The sequence below is a fragment of the Coffea eugenioides genome, chromosome 1, assembly GCF_003713205.1.
Source record: "Coffea eugenioides isolate CCC68of chromosome 1, Ceug_1.0, whole genome shotgun sequence".
NCBI classification, from domain to species: Eukaryota; Viridiplantae; Streptophyta; class Magnoliopsida; order Gentianales; family Rubiaceae; genus Coffea; species Coffea eugenioides.
The window spans coordinates 52875631-52893108 of NC_040035.1; the positions used below are offsets into that span (position 1 = coordinate 52875631).

General features: G+C 35.6%; 1 protein-coding gene and 1 non-coding gene across 3 annotated transcripts in view; one reads left to right on the plus strand and one right to left on the minus strand.

Moving 5' to 3' along the window:
* LOC113762064 (phototropin-1) overlaps positions 1–8793 on the minus strand; it is an 11568-nt gene extending 2775 nt beyond the window's left edge. The window contains exons 1-17 of one of the 2 annotated variants that reach the window (XM_027305326.1): positions 7908–8793; positions 7420–7594; positions 7122–7304; positions 6044–6135; positions 5113–5401; positions 4727–4961; positions 4543–4613; positions 3356–3462; positions 3201–3250; positions 2977–3081; positions 2717–2776; positions 2533–2622; positions 2232–2308; positions 1531–1615; positions 1158–1238; positions 804–907; positions 172–221 (exon numbers count right to left, since the gene is read on the minus strand). In XM_027305326.1, coding sequence (XP_027161127.1) covers positions 172–221; positions 804–907; positions 1158–1238; positions 1531–1615; positions 2232–2308; positions 2533–2622; positions 2717–2776; positions 2977–3081; positions 3201–3250; positions 3356–3462; positions 4543–4613; positions 4727–4961; positions 5113–5401; positions 6044–6135; positions 7122–7304; positions 7420–7594; positions 7908–8556 — 2503 coding nt within the window. In that variant the 5' untranslated portion in view covers positions 8557–8793. The remainder of the gene's footprint in view (positions 1–171; positions 222–803; positions 908–1157; positions 1239–1530; positions 1616–2231; positions 2309–2532; positions 2623–2716; positions 2777–2976; positions 3082–3200; positions 3251–3355; positions 3463–4542; positions 4614–4726; positions 4962–5112; positions 5402–6043; positions 6136–7121; positions 7305–7419; positions 7595–7907) is intronic. The other variant, XM_027305318.1, reaches the window with a different exon arrangement.
* Positions 4277–4349, plus strand: TRNAR-UCU. Its single transcript has one exon. It is a non-coding gene; the product is annotated as a tRNA-Arg (tRNA).
* Positions 8794–17478: the final 8685 nt, after the last annotated feature.

Here is a 17478-nt window from a genome sequence, read left to right on the forward strand (position 1 = left end):
AAAAAACTCAATTCAGTTTAATGGAAAAACTAAAAAGGGACTTGTTTTTATGGAAAAATAGCTTTTCGGTTTAGAATAAAGGTTTCAATATTATTGTAAATAACCCTGCTAACCAATAATACAGCTACATCTCCTAACAAAATAAGGATAAGCAAAACTGTTAAGCTTTACCTTGACAGTGAAGATACTCCAAAGCAACCACTACTTCAGCAGCGTAGAATCTGCAGGTAAACAACTTTATGTGAGTTCAATCACCATTCTAGCAAGATTAATCGCTTAATGTCGCTAAGATGTCAAAAGACCAAAAACGTGTTCCACTGTGCAACGAGATATAGCCATCTCCAACTGGAGAGCTTTTGAGTCAGCAGAGATAAGTAGAGAAGATCAACAAAGCATCAAAGTATTGAGACTGCACAAGCAATTCGGCCAAAAAGAAAAAAAAGAATTGCCTCCATACAAAGAAAGTATTAATTGATTCACGAACTTTAATATGCAAGCCCCCTAGCATGTGGGCCAGAATTCTTCTCTCTACATTGCTTCCAAGTTTTTCTTCTGGTTCTAAAATCTGAACTAGCTATCATGATCAGCTCATCCTTTTAAGATATGATTTGATAAAAAAATAAATAATAAGTTCGGCTATTGCCTTTTAATTATATATTTTAGAATCTATGCATTGCTCAGGTGTCAATTTCTAAAGTCTGACTAGGTGCTAGAAATCTTCTCTTCTACATGAGACTGATATTCAGGAAGGAAGCTTTGGGAATGAATAATTTTATTAAACTTCATGGTTATGATTCAGATACCTTACAGCATCTTCCCTGAGTACCTTCATCGGCTGTCTGTCCAAGAGCATGAATAGCTCCCCACCAGGGCAGTAGTCAGTTATCAGACAGATATGAGTTTTCGTCTGCAAAAGTAGTTAAGACGGATTTCAGCTATCGCAATTTGGATGCAAAAGAAAGCAAAGATATAGAAGATAATGTGCAAGTAACACTTGAGGAAACAGTAACTAGTATTGGCTAGAGCATGTGCAATTCTTACTAATAAAAAAGGAAGTTCTTAGATGACAACTAATCTCACACATTATAATACCTTCCTAACTTCTCATTGCCGCTATGTTTAACCTCTAAGACTTTTAGTCTCTTAGTTTTTCTAACCTGAAATGAAGCATAAAGGGCTGGAAGGAATGGATGGTCCAACATGTCTAGGATCTCTCTTTCAGCACAAGCTCTGTGCACCTACAGGAAAGGAAAGCAAAGGAATCAAGTGAATATGGAGCATAAATAAGACATAAACTACAGTTAATTAACTGCACAAGTGTCCAATAAAGTGATTGTAAAGTTATTATGGGAGAAAACTGTTGAAAGCCTGAAAGATTTCTGCCACAATTTGTCCAAGAAAAAGAAACTTGGAGAGTACATTTCACCCGAAGTTTTCTGTTGTTTGCAAATTTTGCAAAATGTTAAGCTCACAAGAGGGTGTCGTGTCTGGCAAATGCAATTACAATGCACAGGAAATTAGATTCTATACCTTGTTCCGGTTAAGCATCATTCCCTTGTCCATTGCTTTCATTGCAAAGTATTCTTCAGTACCATGAAGTTCCACCAAGTGCACACTGCATATAATTAAGTTGTCGAGTGACCAAGACATGAACAGAATACGGGGAAGTAGATGATGGATGTATTTGAGCAGTACGGCTTGCTTCTTAATGAGAAGGAAGAATCAGCAGTTCATTTAATTTAGACGTCCATTTTCACAAGCAATGTCACCAATGCTGTATGGAGAGAGTATCTTGGATCTATAGCCACTTAAAAATAATCCTCCTAAGCATATAGTGGAACCAAGAGAATACCACCGTACCACATCAAAGTTCTTTTCTTCTATATACTTCAAGAATCTTGCCTCAACATGTTCAGCGGACACTATTATGGAGAAACACTTAGGTTAAATTCTGATCACAATTTTGGTAACATTCACAAAGAAACACGTGTTTGATCCCAAAGAGGCAAAACATTGAGTGGTTCTGAGCTGATATTAACACTTGTAGGACAAGGCTAATCAGACAATTCAGGAAAAGCATTTCAAGGATTTGCATACATCATTGCAATGGATGAATTCCTGTTAACATGGTGACAGAAATCAAATAGCTTAAGATCCTGTCAATTGAACATTATATACGAGTCCCAGGAGTGAAAATTTTAAAAAGAAAATGATGTAAACAACTAACTGACCTTCCTGTATCACCAGATCCCAGAGGTTTCACTGGCCTGAAGTGCTTCAAGCCTATCTGTTCTCCACTATCAAGAATCTGGGAATTACAGGCCAATCAAATCACCGTACGTCAATATGGTTATATAAGCATCAAAGTGGCATTGAAATAGTTAAGAACCACAATGGAAGTAGCATATAGTTGAACAAAGTCCTACAGTTGAAATTGAACTGCAGAGTTACCAATCTATAGCCTTTTAAATCAACTTTCACTAGTTGTCCAATATCATATGCACATTTCAAATCCTATGCCCTGTCTTATACCTGTTGAATGGCTTTCCAAGATGGGTTATCTCTTCGGTGGGGTTTCGGATGAACCACCTTCGAGTGGTTTGCCCACAAATCTTCCGGTTTCTGCGCATTCGCAAATAAATTGATAACTTGAATCCCATCTTAGTACTTCAAATCCACAAGCTGATGTTACTTTCAACAAAGCTAATAATCTTACCATGTTTGCATCCGGAAGTTCTCTCACTGCTTCATCGACATCTCCTGCAGTTTCTTTCACCTGAATAGATAATCAGACCAAAATAATTTTCTGTTTTTCAAATTTGCCAATGATTACTAATATTAAAACCAAGCACGCACCGATTAATTTAGTTGCTCTAAAGGTCTTCTACTAAATGAATGTCTATTTTCTCACATGCTTATATGCTGAAGCTTAAAAGGGAATTTAAGCACAAGAAGAGAGTTGAGAGTAGAAAGTACCAGTTTAGCACCCTCGCCTGCTCTCGACTCAGGAATGCAATTGCGAAGCGGCTCAACATGTTCGCTCCCATCCAGTTGGACCCCGATGAAATATTGTACTTCTCCCTGTTCACGAACGGAAATTAAACGGCCAATATATCCCATACAAAGATGCAGTGAGTTGTTGCAGGCATGGTTCACTGGAGTTGGTCTGAAGCATGCATATAAAAATAAAAGCACCGCACCTTTTGGTCACGCATAGGCTGTAGATGAAACAGGTTCCAGAACTTTTTGCCTGAATGGTTTCCACAGAAACAATATGGTTAGAAACCCGATTTGGGAATTGAGGATTTTGCATTGTTGTTTCAGCTTTCAAGTTTCAAGAATGCAGATTGAGTACCAGTCTTAGTATAGTTAATGAGCTGCACCGTGACTTCTGATTGGGTATCAATTGCATGTCTGATTTTCCTCACGGTTGTTGGATCAGTTTCGGGCCCTTGAAGAAATCTACAACATCCCACCACGTGAGAATTTGTTCAATTAGTACTTATGGTTGATTATTAACCATGACTACATTCGGCAGCAATTCCCAAATCATGTTTGGAAATTGTAAGACAAGGTGGAATGTTGAATTTCTGCATGGATGCTGTACTGCTGAGAAGAAAAAGAGGTGATCGACTACCACAGGCGGGAGCTCCCATTTTTATAGTATTTAAGTTGGATAATGAAAGTTCAGCTAAGATTTAGAAAGTGTTACTGGTACAATTTCTCTCAACAATTAAAGTAAAATAAGTGGGGCATTACCCAAAAAAAAAAAATTAAGAGTATCGAAACTTAAATAAATAAAAATAGGTATTCATCAAGAAATTGAAGTGATAATTTCGGTTGAAGTTAGCCTCCGTTTATGCTAGCTTAAGTAGACGCATAATTGTAATTCTTGATCTGGTTCCTACTGTAATAACTTTTCCTAAGATTTGTAGCATCATAACCAATTCATTCATCTAATTTTTTTTTTTTTTTCACTTTCTTATCTAGCAAAGGAACTCAATTACTATACTTTTTAGGAATGTTATTGTCTACTCTCCTATAGTATATTGTTTGTCACTGTTTATTATGTAACCTTGGTTTCAGAACAGCATAATGACGTGTGGGACATTACACACAATTTTTTTTTTTTCCTGTACAATATGTGTTGCTGCGGCTTTTTCACTATAATTTTTCCGTTTGATATATCTTGTCATGTTAGAAAAAAGAAGTTGGCATTTGAACAATTCTTAGTGATGGTCCGATATAATTTCTATTAGAACGATGTGGTCATTCAGCGCTCGTGGCCTAATGGATAAGGCGTCTGACTTCTAATCAGACGATTGTGGGTTCGAGTCCCACCGAGCGTGTCATGCTTGCGTGCTTATGACATATACATGGCTTTATTGTTAGTTGTCCTTTTTGTCTCTCTGTCTTTTTTGTTCCCCTCCCCCTCCGACAAAGAATTATTCCCCACTTTTCTTCCTCAGTTTTTCTCCCACTTACGTGACTGAAAACATGTTCATTCTTCAGTGAAAAATATTAGGAAAACTTGAAATATACCTGCAATTTCTCCCCAAGATTTCTTCGCGACTATACTCGGTCAGCTCCAAAAAGCTATCCGACGCAAAAATCTAGGCAACAATTAATCATCACATCAACGAATTTTAAGACGGTCGAGTGATCCCAAAAAAAAAAGAAAAGTTCACAAGAAAAATTATGCTAAAAGAGTGAGAGTATCTCTTACAATGGGATTATCAGGCAGTCTTGGATCGGTAATGACAAAATTCTTCTCGATACGTTCAAGGGTAGTCGCTAAATCGATACCTTTTCTCATTTCCTTCTTCCTAACTTTGTCATCAAGGCTTTGAGGCCGCCCATCCTCCGCATCACTATCATCGTCAACTTCATTGTCATCCATAGTCACTTTGGCCTCGAATTCTTCATCTGCAGTGCTCGAACGTCGACCCTTTTTCATGATCCTACAACACGTGAAAAAATTAGATAAATATTCCTCTTTCATCACTAAACTTGATTAGTTAGTAACTACTACATATTAACGTAGTAAGAAAAGCCCAGATTTCTTGGTGCCCCAAAAAAAAAAAAACTTAGTAACGTGTGAGTTCAGTTTACCCCATGAGCGAAAGACGTCTAGATTTTTTGGGCTTGGTCTCAGGAAGCTCGCTAATGCGCTCCATTGATGATGAAGTTCTGGTGCCTGCATGAGAGTGTCGTCTAGGGGGAGCTTTGTTCTCTAAGTTGAGATTTACAACGGCATCAGGTGGCTGGCCAACTCCTCCTTCTGATGATTTTCTGATGAAGGGACGGTTATTTGATTCGCTAAGGGCTCTTGGACGAAGAGGGTTCTTCACTGCGTCCACTAATTCGGTCACGTTACTGGAAGCCTGCTCCTTCTGACGGGCTGCATATAATTCAATCAAAACACCCCCTCAATCAATTTTTCTGAGATATATATATATATATATATATATATACATTACCTAATGGAGGAACTAAGTAGCATATGATGAATAAGAAATCTGAGGGGAAGTAGAGCTTAACATTTCTACTTTTCACTGACCATCTAGAATGGTTGTGTTTTCTTTTCTTGGGAGTTTTATGTGATTACCTTGCAGAGTGAATTACTAACTTCTGATTTAATAACTTAATAGTAGGTGTCAATGTGTTATAAGAGAAGTTTCAAATGCAGAAATATAACAAATTTTTGGTTATCCTTTACCTGATGAACTGCATATATGATTAAAAATTTGGTAAGGTAATAAATAAATGTACTTTCTATCCTTAAGGGTTTTTATTTCCTTGTGTTAGTTAATTAGTTTCCTTTCTCAGCATTTTCTGACCTTTTCTTGATTTTCTCAAGAATAAAGTTGTTTTGTTTTTTTTTTTTTTTTGTAAAGAAAAATTTGTGGACCTAACAACTTAATTATGAAAAGAGATGCTAGTCTTATTATATCAGTCAAAAACTTAAGTTTACCGAAAATTAAAAAATAATAATAAAATTAAAAGAGAGTTTACCGAAAATAAAGAATAAAAGGGAATATACCGTCATAGCGGATCAGTGATTCAGGAAGCCCATTGGGCCGGCACATTTTTTCCTTGGTCCCCTCTGTATGCTTGCTTACCTCCACTTGCATTCTGTAATTTTAAAAAAAAAAAGAAAAGAAAAGATTCCTTAAATAACTTATCATGTCCAATTATCTAATTCAATTAAGATGTCAAACTTCCGAAATTTTTTTTTTTTAAAAAAAATACCAACACAAAATCGATGTACCTTCTGTAAATTAATAACCAGTATAGTACTATTTGTCATATAGTAAGAGTTGACTTGCCAACTCTTTTGCATTAACAAGCCCAAACTGATGATCAAGAAAGGGATTAGCAAAAAGGCCCACACGATTTCATTTGTGCAATTAATCGTTGAGGTCGAGAATGGAATCATTTTTATGAGCCCAAATTGATCCGAAAAGAGATAAATGCATCTATCATTGAGTTACGATGTACTATGTTATATCAAAAAGTAATCAAAAAATGAAAAGATTGATTGAACAGTATATTTATGAGGTAATTAGAGATTTTTTTTCTTTTATGAAATAATAGCCAATCCTTAAAAGAAACTCATATGATGTCACCGCACACTTGTTAGTTGCTCAAATGGGACCACGAAAATGGACCATATTTCGGATGATATATCTTGATCATGCTCTTGATTGCTCCCAAAAAAAAAAATAATAATAATAATATATAACTTCTTAGTGTTGAGACCACACTTTTCCCAGCCTATGGAGGTCAAGTTTGAAAGAAGAATGAAGTCGAGGTCCTCAAAAGTCAACAAAATAGCCTAGACCCTAGAAAAGGCGCTAAGTAGGGATAATTTCTATATGCCCCCAAACTCTCTCTCAGTTGCAAATTAATCCCCAAACAATTGATAGTAGTGGCATGCCATTGCCTTCTGCGATAAATTTCTACCAAAATGCTGCTGCTTTTGGATACAAGCACGCCAAGAACAAATTTGTTTTGATGGCAAATTTTCCCCAAGTCCACTTTTCAAACCATAAACACTGCAGTGTATATATAACCTCGACAAAAGATATTATTGTTTTTCTTCTTCTTTTAAAACTCACCCAATGAATTTGAGAACTTTTCCACTTTCATCTTTGATGGGTGCAATAGTGAGCAGATTCCAAAAGGGAGTCCCATCCTTCTTATAGTTTAGCAATCTACCACAGTAACCATTTCCCGCCTGTAGAGCCTCCCTGATCTTCGCCACATCTTCTGGATCCGTATCCGAACCCTGTAGAAACCGACTGCAGCCCGCCCGAGCACAAACAAAATGTCATAAATACTCTCTCAAAAACTATTATAATAGTTATCAAAAAGACCAAAAATAAATAAATGGGAGGAGGATATGGGAATTCGAACCAGTTTCTGCCTATGACTTCCTTCGATGTATAGCCGGTCATCTTGAAGAATCCAGCACTTGCATACAGAATCGGGTAATCGGGTTTGGTAGCATCCGATACAACAAATGTTTGCTGAAAAGTTGACAAGGCATCCTTTAAATCCTCCGATACTCTTGGAAACCCCCTGTCCTTGCCTGCAGAGTTCAATGAACATCAATTTATTTTTGAAGCATTGATTCTGCCCCTTTTCTTTTAATTAACCCATGATAGATGCATTGAATAATTTTTTTTTTATAGTACTTTACCAAGTGCCATTAATAACATTATCTTACTCGTCAATTAAACTATTAACCTTCGAAACTTTATTCTACAAAAATAGATGGACAACTAATCCATAAAATTTGAATCTATTGATTTACATTCACGTATAAAATAAAAATCATTTTTTCTATGTTAAACCGTTAGGGCGAAAATTTTTTTCTTAAAAAAAAAAAGGCTCGGAATTACCTGTTCCATCATCTGATAAATCACCAGAACTTCGAAAAGAATTACCAGAATCCCTTCTTGTTGACCCTGTTTTACTATTCTGTTCCTCCCCGGAAGTTCTCAGTTTAACCCCTTGCGGCTTTCCTGTCTCTCTATCAGTCTGCAACACCAATCCCCACTCAGCAGCTCTCTGAGCAGCAGCTCCAACTTCCCCTGCTACGGGGGATTTGGCCGGCGAATTGAGGCCTTCAGAATCAGTTATAATGGAGGAAATAGTCTTCTGAGCAAAAGGAGATGATGATGATGATGATGACTGCTGCTGCTGCTGTGATGATAGAGTTGAAGTTGAACTGGGATCCTTGAGGGCCATCCATGTTGTGATTTCTTCAGCATTTGCTCTGCCAGACTTCGAAGATGGTAAGTTGGTTTCTTCTGATGGCTCAGGAGGACGAATAATATTAGTAGTGTTATCACTGTTATTGTTCCGCGGTGATTCGGCCCAATTACTGTGCCACGACGACGGCGACTGTTTGAAAACAGGACTAGATGCTTGCCTGTAAGTTGACGGATTGAAGACCTCTAATGAACCCCTCGAGTCTCTGGGCAGAGGTGGTATGACTGGCGCTGAAGATTGCTGCTTGTGTTGTTGTGCATGGCTTGCTGGTTCCATCTGTCTGCATAAAAGATTCTTGAATGTTAATTAAAATGGTGACATTAAACTCTCAGTTACCTCTCCAAAAACAGTACTGATCAAAATCCATCTATATACTCCAACCAACTACTGATATGCAAATTTCTTGGTGACATTATGGATGCACTGTTTGTGTGGCTAATTAGTAAGATTTGTCCTTATCGACGTTGATAACACTTGCATGGTGGGACAGACAATTGTTGAGGGTCTTGACTCTTGAGAGCTATGCTTTTAGCTGTTCGTACATGTGACGACTACATATGATTGGCCATTTATTATGGATATGTAGGGTGAATTAGGACTTGGATGGATAAAAGTTGGAAAGCCAGGGGTGTATATGGCATCTTGATGTCCTCAACTACCAAATTTGTGACTCTGCTAATTTCTTCTGATCTAAAAATCCAGCCCACCTCACAATCCCAAAGGCTAGTTTGGTCACGATGTACCTACACCGAAAGATGGCTCAAGTTGCCAAGGATCTAGTTGGTGTTGTTTTGCACGTAATCTAATAAGCTAGCTGACATTTTTACTTTCTTGATTTCTTACTGCAAGTACCATATTTCACCTTTTTTAAGTTTAAGCATATATAAACCACCCGTTCAAAGGCTGGTGGCCATGACCCAGCCGTTAAGGCTTGATGGGGTGAGAAGTAAGAGTTTCAAACTTTACCTATCATCAAATGTCACATTTAAAGTGGTATGATTTCAAAAAATCTAGACGGGTGTGTGGTGCGCTCGTCTGGTCCGATGGTGATTCAGTTTCCTCCGAATTATTTCTGGCCTTCTTAGTCCGCCCCCTTTCCCCTAGTGTAGGATAGATTAGGTTATACAACAGTTATCGTCTCCAAAAAAAAAATTTAAGCATATATATATATATGTATCCAGCAAGACAGCATGATTGGGTAGGTTGCTGATTAAAGCCCATCAACATGTAGACCCTCTCCTTGTTGTCCATGAGAATGACACACATTGAACACCACAAGATACAAAATCAATTTGGGAAGGAAAAACTCCTTAAGAAATAATTAGCTATTCCGGTCATCGGGCCATGGAGGCAATGGCCATGAGAGTATGTTAGTCGTTGTCTTTACCATGTCTAATGACTTGGCTTATTTGAAACATTTGCTAACGACATTAGCTCAATTTAAAAATAGGTGCAAGGTAGATAAGTAACGAATGATTTAAAAAAAAAAAAAATTCGCCATCCCCCTAATCACTTGCCCCAAGTAGAATAAAAAATGTACTCCTGGCATGATTTGGAATTGGGATATGTGCGGTTGCACATAATTGTTATTTTTGTTATATATTTCATAATAAATTTTCATTAAATGGTGGGAGAAATTATAAATAGTAAATTTTGGATTGAATACCTCTTATCAATAGTATCAATAATGATTCTTGTGCATCCAAAATGTTGTAAAAAAATTCAACCATTATTATGTAAGTGCACACCAACCAAACATTGTAAAAGATACGAAATCAAATGCAGTCACACCAAATCATGGCTGCGCCCACCGCCATGTCCCATGGCCCGACTGTGTACAATATTCCTGTCTGGAAATTTACGAGAACCATTCTCTGGCAAGCCATAAACCAAAGCAGTACTATGTCTGTATCTAAGATTAAATCAACAAGAGAGTAAACCAATTAATGCAAAAACATGTTGTCATGTCTCTTGGCAACTGTTTGTGGAAAGTAGTATTAAATCGTCTGATCGGTAATTAAAGAGTTTAGTGGAACTTTTCAGCACATCTGGAAAGCAGTAGTACAATCACATGAAACGCACACGATCAAGTTTGACATGAACGATTTACTTAGCGGTAAAGCAAACTGAAAAGGAAAGAGCTCAAATTGGAATTACCTGAAACGGAATTGATTGTGTCCACTGGTGAATCCTCCTACGTTAAACTGCTTTTGCAGAATCGAGCTATTGAAGTTGGAGGACGTACAGAGTAGAAAGCAGAAAGATTTTTTTTCTTTTCTGGTAAGAAGAAAGCAAGAGATGAGATTCAAGAATCGAGAAGAAACACACTTTTAATGGCGAAAAGACTCGATAAAAGAAAGTAGAATGATTGTCGAAAAGCTTAAGGCTTCCCATGCCTACACACCTAAGTTTCACATGGCTAGATCAACCCTCGCAGCGTTATCCAATCGTGTAGGGATCCGGGGTGGGAACGGTTGTCAAAGCAACCGTTCCCGAAGGTGTAACATTATTTGTATACGGTGTAACATTATCTGTACAAGGTATAATAATAGAACAACATCGAGTAATACTAAATCAACATTTTTGTGAGTCTCACGTGACATGAAAATCGAGTTACAAGGAGTGATTTGAGCCGCACAAATTTTTTTGACGTAATCATGACCGTGAAACTTCTGAAACGGTTGTCTCTGGCAACCGTTCCAGCCCCTCTTCCATCATGTAGTACCATGTCAGTAACTATTACATGGAAAATCCTGTTTTACTTAATGATGACAAGGATTTCCAATCCTTTGTTGTTTTTGCCATAGCTGCTAATACTGGATCTATCTGCCTGACATGCATTTGCATTGTCAATTCCCGCTTCTGATGGGTGTGGGCTTCAGATTTTTTGTTTTACAGACTGGAGTTGGCTGACGACAAAAAACACATAGCATGCAACTAAAGAACATAACAGGTGGGATGAAGGGAAATTTTGGAGCAGTACTTGCACAACAGGTTGGAATCCGCGGGACGACTCATTTTCATTTCACACTTGACAGGCCAGGAAGGAAGGGAGTGGCTATGGGGACAGTGTCTCGTGTTTGACTGGTGGCACAAAACATCGAGACATTTGGAGGATAGTTTTTTTGTTTTATTTTTTCCCCCTTAATTCTGCAGATAGAATTGAATCCCTTTACCTTTTAGCGTCGGAATTTGGGAATCTAATTATCGTTCTGCTTGCAGAGTAAACTGGGAGAGGTAAAAAAATGGTGACTTTCGGCGAGTAATTCTATGATAGATTATGGTTACTACATCATCAGTTTAAAGGGATAATTGCAAGAGGTTTCTGTCACTTGCACTCACCTTTCCTGTGATTTAAAAAATTACACTGACCTCCCCTGAAATATTTGAGAGTACAAAGATTTGTATTTACTCTCAAATATTTAATTTTTGTTAAATACAAAACCTACCAGTTTCACTTCCGTAAAAATATTAATGTAACACTTTTTCAATTTTAGTTACAAACATTTATGTATTTAACATAAATTAAATGATTCAAAATAAAATACCCATAAAGAGCCAATACTTTACTCACCTAATGGATGAAAGCCATAAAGAATTAATACTTTATGGGCCATTTCTTTTTTTAAAATATATAATTTATATTAAATAGATAACCTACCGATTTCCTTTTTGTAAGAATATTACTGTAACACTTTTTGAATTTTACTTACAAACATTGATATATTTATCATAAATTAAATGTTTGAAGTAAAATATCCATAAAGAGCCGGTACTTTAAATAGGTAATGCGTATTAGCCCATAAACTACACCCTTTAAAGTTTATTAATTGTTAATTGATTTGTAATACTTTGTTATTTATTGGACATGTAGCACAAAGGGCAAATCTGGTAGAAAATTTTAATTTCACTCCCTAAAACAATATTTTAATTGTTTGGACTGAATTTGCAAAGGATTAGTAAGTTCAAGGGAGGTCAGTGCAATTTTTTAAACCACAGAGGAGGTCAATGCAAGTTGTACGAAATGTAACATTATAAAAGGAATGAAGAATTATAAGGTCCGAGAAAGTTTTGAAAATAGCGAGAATATATGTAATTAAAACTACTCTTTTTTTATTAATTTTGTATACACTAATAGTATATATATATATATAAATATAGTAACGAATACAGATGTACGCCACATATGTGAGAATTAAAATTTAAATTTAGATTGAAATTAAATGTCATGCATCCATAATCTGTAGCATATACATTATTTTTTGGTACATACAAAATTCATCCTTTTATTTTTTGTTTTTTTGGTACGATAACCTCTAAAATAATAATAATAATATTACATGAAAGTTGAAAATACTTTTTGAAAGGTTTGTGTTTTGCCAATGTTAAGTTAATTGTCGAAAGTAAGTGATATTACAAGACTCGGCCAATTAACGAACTAGTAATATCACATTGACACTTTCCTAATCACGGCTTGTTTGGTGATGAAATACTTAACGAATTTGTTGCCGACCGCAAACATCTTTAGTTTCTCTATAAGAGCACTACATCATATGGTTGTGTTGCTAGATCGTACGTAATTAACGTCGATTAACTTATATTAAGCTTCATTCGGACACAAAGTTTGGCTATGTACCTACTCTAAAGCAGATGATATGATATTAGGAAACGCAAGTCTGCGAAGTTGCTTGCTCTCTTTTTCTCTAACTCTTTTGAACAAAATTATATTAATCTGTACATTATGCGTATTTCCTACTTCCAAAATACATGCTCCTCGATGAACATCCATGAACTCTTAAGATGACGTGGATTCGATTGTGATTTGAGATTTATTTATTCTTGCCTAGCTTCTCTCCCTTGTCTTGCAAATTTTCTTTTTCTTTGCATGGAACGGAAATGAACAGATAGTGGGACTGTGGAGTGCTACTTCTATGGAATGAAAATTGTTTTGTGCACCTTGCCCAAGCCAAAGCCAATTACTTCTTTTACTTCATATGAAGCTCCGACTAAACCCAAAAAAAATATATATATATTTTTTGATCGATGCTAAAATTAATAGTTAATCTCATGTATACTGACTATATATATATATATATACGATCACAATTAAACCCATAGTACACGTGCAAAATTTATATTTCAAATTCAAATTTAGATCTCAAGTATATGCAATTACAATTTTTCAGCAGAAGATGTTTCGCTAATGCTGCTTGATATCAACTAGGGAGAAAGAGTCTCAGCAAATTAACGGTAAGATGCAAGTTTTTCTAGTATTTTTTGCAATTTTAATCATTAACTCAAATGAAGTATACAGCCACTCATGAATCTTTATTTGGATTATAGCGGGTTTTATTTTGTCTAAGTTATCATTAACCACTGAAAAGTACTTCAGTTCGTATTTAAAACTTGATAATGAAACATCAAGACAAGTACTTGCAAACTAGAATCTTCAGGTTTGAATGATCTACGACTAAAATGACATGTACCTAAATTATCTGTCAAAAAATGATACATGTTACTTATAGAAGGAAACTCATTCTTCTCTTTATCTCTAACTTGCTCCACTCATCTTAAACAAATCCCCAAAGATTTTTTTTTTTTTTTTGGGTTTTTTGTGCGGTTGTAGATAATAAAGGTTCTCCTAAAATTTCTAGTAATAGTATTATTCTTTCCTAAACTTTTCTAGTAAGAGATTTCTTTTCTCTTAGAGTTTTTCTAATTAGAGTTTATATTATTTTATTTTTGTCGAATCTCAATATTTTCAAATCTATTTGTTAGATCTGAAATTTCTGAAATCTATTTTATCAGATCTCAATATGATATATGAGCATACACAAATATTTGTTAGGTTCGAAGAGATTGACATCATTTGGAATATTTAGAAATTTACAATGTAATATTTATAATTTATTTCAGATTTGGTGTAGATAGTATTATTTCAGTGATATATTTGACGCAGATCTCATGAAATGATAATCTATATAAAAAAAAAAAAACAATTATCTATCAAATGCATAATTTGGGAAAACTACTTAGTGATTTAATCAACCCATTGAGGTCTTCTATGTGGTTAAGTTTTTGGGCCAAGCCGACAAAATCTACCAGCTAAAAGTTTAGCTCAATAGTAGCCGATCATGCGGTAGGACCCACGGCACGTGAACTGTTTTTTGGATCATCTTATCTGCCTGTGGTGGTGAGGGAAGTCACATCGGCCTCTTAATGTTGGCCCAACAAAGGGAGCCTCCTTTCCTTTGTAGACCCCACCCATGCAGATAGAACTCAAGTCTCCACGGTGAGTGGTCCATTAGACCATAACCAGCAGGCCCAGACTGCATTCCTTCCCCTACATTTTGGTTTCTCGGATCCGATGCTAAAGCGGGATTTCTGATATAAACAAAAACCAAAAAGAACAGATTTCTGGAAACAAACTATCGTTCTCACTCTAGAATACAGCCCTTTTGCTGTCATACTAAAAGGAAAACTTTTTTGGAAAAACAGGAGTACGTAGAGTGGAACACACTTGTCACTACTAACATGTCTTATCGACAGTAGGGAATATGTTTAGGATTAATATTATATATACTTGCAGTGTAAAAAAATTTTACATAATTAAGTATAAATATATGACACGTGAGTAAAAAGTGAATTTAAAAGTTGAATAATAATAATGTGGCATTCATCTAAATCTATTTATGTAATAAATTCTTTACATTGGTGGTGTATAAAAATTAATCCCGTATTTTTAAATGTGACTAAAGGTTGAAAATAATGCTTAAAATGATATTCATCGACAATACATTTTGCAAGACCTTATTTGTTGAATAGGTGGCATTTGCAATAAGATATACTCCCTCCATTCTATTTTGATAGTCTTGTATTCCTTTTTCATCTGTCCCAAATTGTAGTCCACTTTCCAATTGAAGAATGTAATTGTATTTTAATTTTCCTAAAATACCCTTATTCAATGTAAGTAGTTGTTACTATAAACATACTCCATTTAATGAGAGTTGATTCTTTTTTTACCATCAATTCAAGTTTCCATAAAGTTGTACCATATTTAATGTGAGAGTATTTTAGGAAAATGGCAATCTAAATTTATTTTTCCAACAAAGTTAACTACTTTTTCTTAAATTGTGTGAAAAAAGAAACAGGACTATCAAAGTGGGACGGAGGGAGTAGCAGCTTTTATTCCCAGTCAAGCGTTGATCAGTTACTGCAATCACTAAAGAGGAGACAACAGGCATTGCTCTGAATTTGGAATGAAATAATGTTGGTGTTGCATTAATGAGCGATGATTTGATGATACAAGGAGGAGGTTCTGTAAACGCAACCGGAATAATTGCTCAGATACCGATGAGTGAGGCCTATTTGGGGCACATTATAAACGCCTGGCTAAGCTTATTGATGCTAGGGATGTAATTTCAACTTCTAAATCGTAATTGATTGATGAATCTCTAGCAGCCAGTATTATTTTGCGGCATTCCATATATGAGTCTCTTCAGGGAATGATATTAAGAAACCTCGTTGAGTGAGCAATTCAATAAAAGAGCTTGGATCGAATCGATATTAGTTTGTATTAATAGTGAACGTCATAAATATGATTTTAAATTATTTTTTAATCTTTTTAATTATCTATTTATTTCACATACATCACAACACAAATGCTATACCATTATTTTGAACAAATCTTCCAAAAAAATCTTCAATCCAAACAAACAAAGTAAACCACCGAGTTTTAGCTCAGTGATCATAAAAAATGGATTAAATCCCTCTTTGGGTTGTAGGTTTAGAGGTTCAAACCCCACCTGCAGTGAAAAAAAATTTAAAGATACGTTAGAATATTCCTTTGGTCTACTCGAATCTATATATACATGTTAGTCCCTTAATCAATATCTTTAGGTTCCCCCTCCCCGTAGAATAGAATAGATTAGATTACAGAAATGTTATCGTAGCCATAAAAAAAAAAGTAACCCTATAATCCTTTATAGTATTATATGAATTGTTTACTAATTGTCAAAAGGTTTGTCATGTATTAGGCCTAATTAGAGCCAAAAATGGAAAAAACACCCGGACTCTTGATTCAAGTGAAACTTGTGTAGATAACTAATATCCTCTCTTATCAGTCATCTGTAATTGAACAGTGAGAATTCGTAAGAAAGGACACGTGGTTTGCTGATTTTCTTCTCAGGATATGTATTTGAATTTTTGAACACCACCCCTTGAGTATAGCTAATTAATCCATCCATAAGTCCATTAGCTAGCCAAACACTCCCAGATGCGATCATAAACTCTCCATAGTTTGTGAAGGATTTTTTTTTTTTAACCTCCTTTTGTGGATATTGGTGTGTGTACAAGAGAGTAAGTCGAGTTACAGAGGGTCGAAAGAAAAGGGCAATGTTAATGGCACTTCAAAAATTGTTTTTCACACTCCTCTTTTAACTTTATTTACCTATAAAATGACAAATTTTTTAGACAAACTTCACCTAAAAAATTCATAAAATAAATGACGATCAAAGTTTTTCTAAGGTCATGATCTATGCAAAGTTTTGAGGGTTGAATATTGGGCCATTTACGTTTGTTGACAAAAAAAAAAAGAATGTTGGGCCATTTTGTCCCACTGACTAGTAGTTATGAAAATAGTAAGTCAGATTTTGTAGCCCAATGATCTTGGTTTTGTAGACCCATCATTCCAGGTGTTACAGAAAATAGGCAGCAGGGTTCGACTTCGTCTTCATCTTTTTGGGCATGGGCCTCAGGGAAAAGGAATGGTCGAAACTGCACTAAGCTTGAAAGAATGACATCGCTCATTTATTCCCAAAAAAGGAGATCAAAAAGTCAATCCCGACTAATTTACACCACTTCAATCCGGACTTATCTCTCTTAAAAATAAATAAATTAATTAAACAATACGAGTTTCGTGGTGATATTATATATTCAAGCTCAATCTCGAGCTTGATCAAAACGAGTTCGAGTCCGGCTGCTGATCGAATAGTTTGCGAGATGAAGTCAAGTTATTCGGTCTAACATTAGTCATAATCTACACCACTTCAATCCGGATTAATCTTTTCTGAAATAAATAAATAAAACAACACGTGTTTCATGGTGATATTATATATATATATATATATGTATCTATATATATATGCTCAATTTTAGAATCGATTCTTAGAGTGAAAAGCATGAGATTCAAATCTCTGC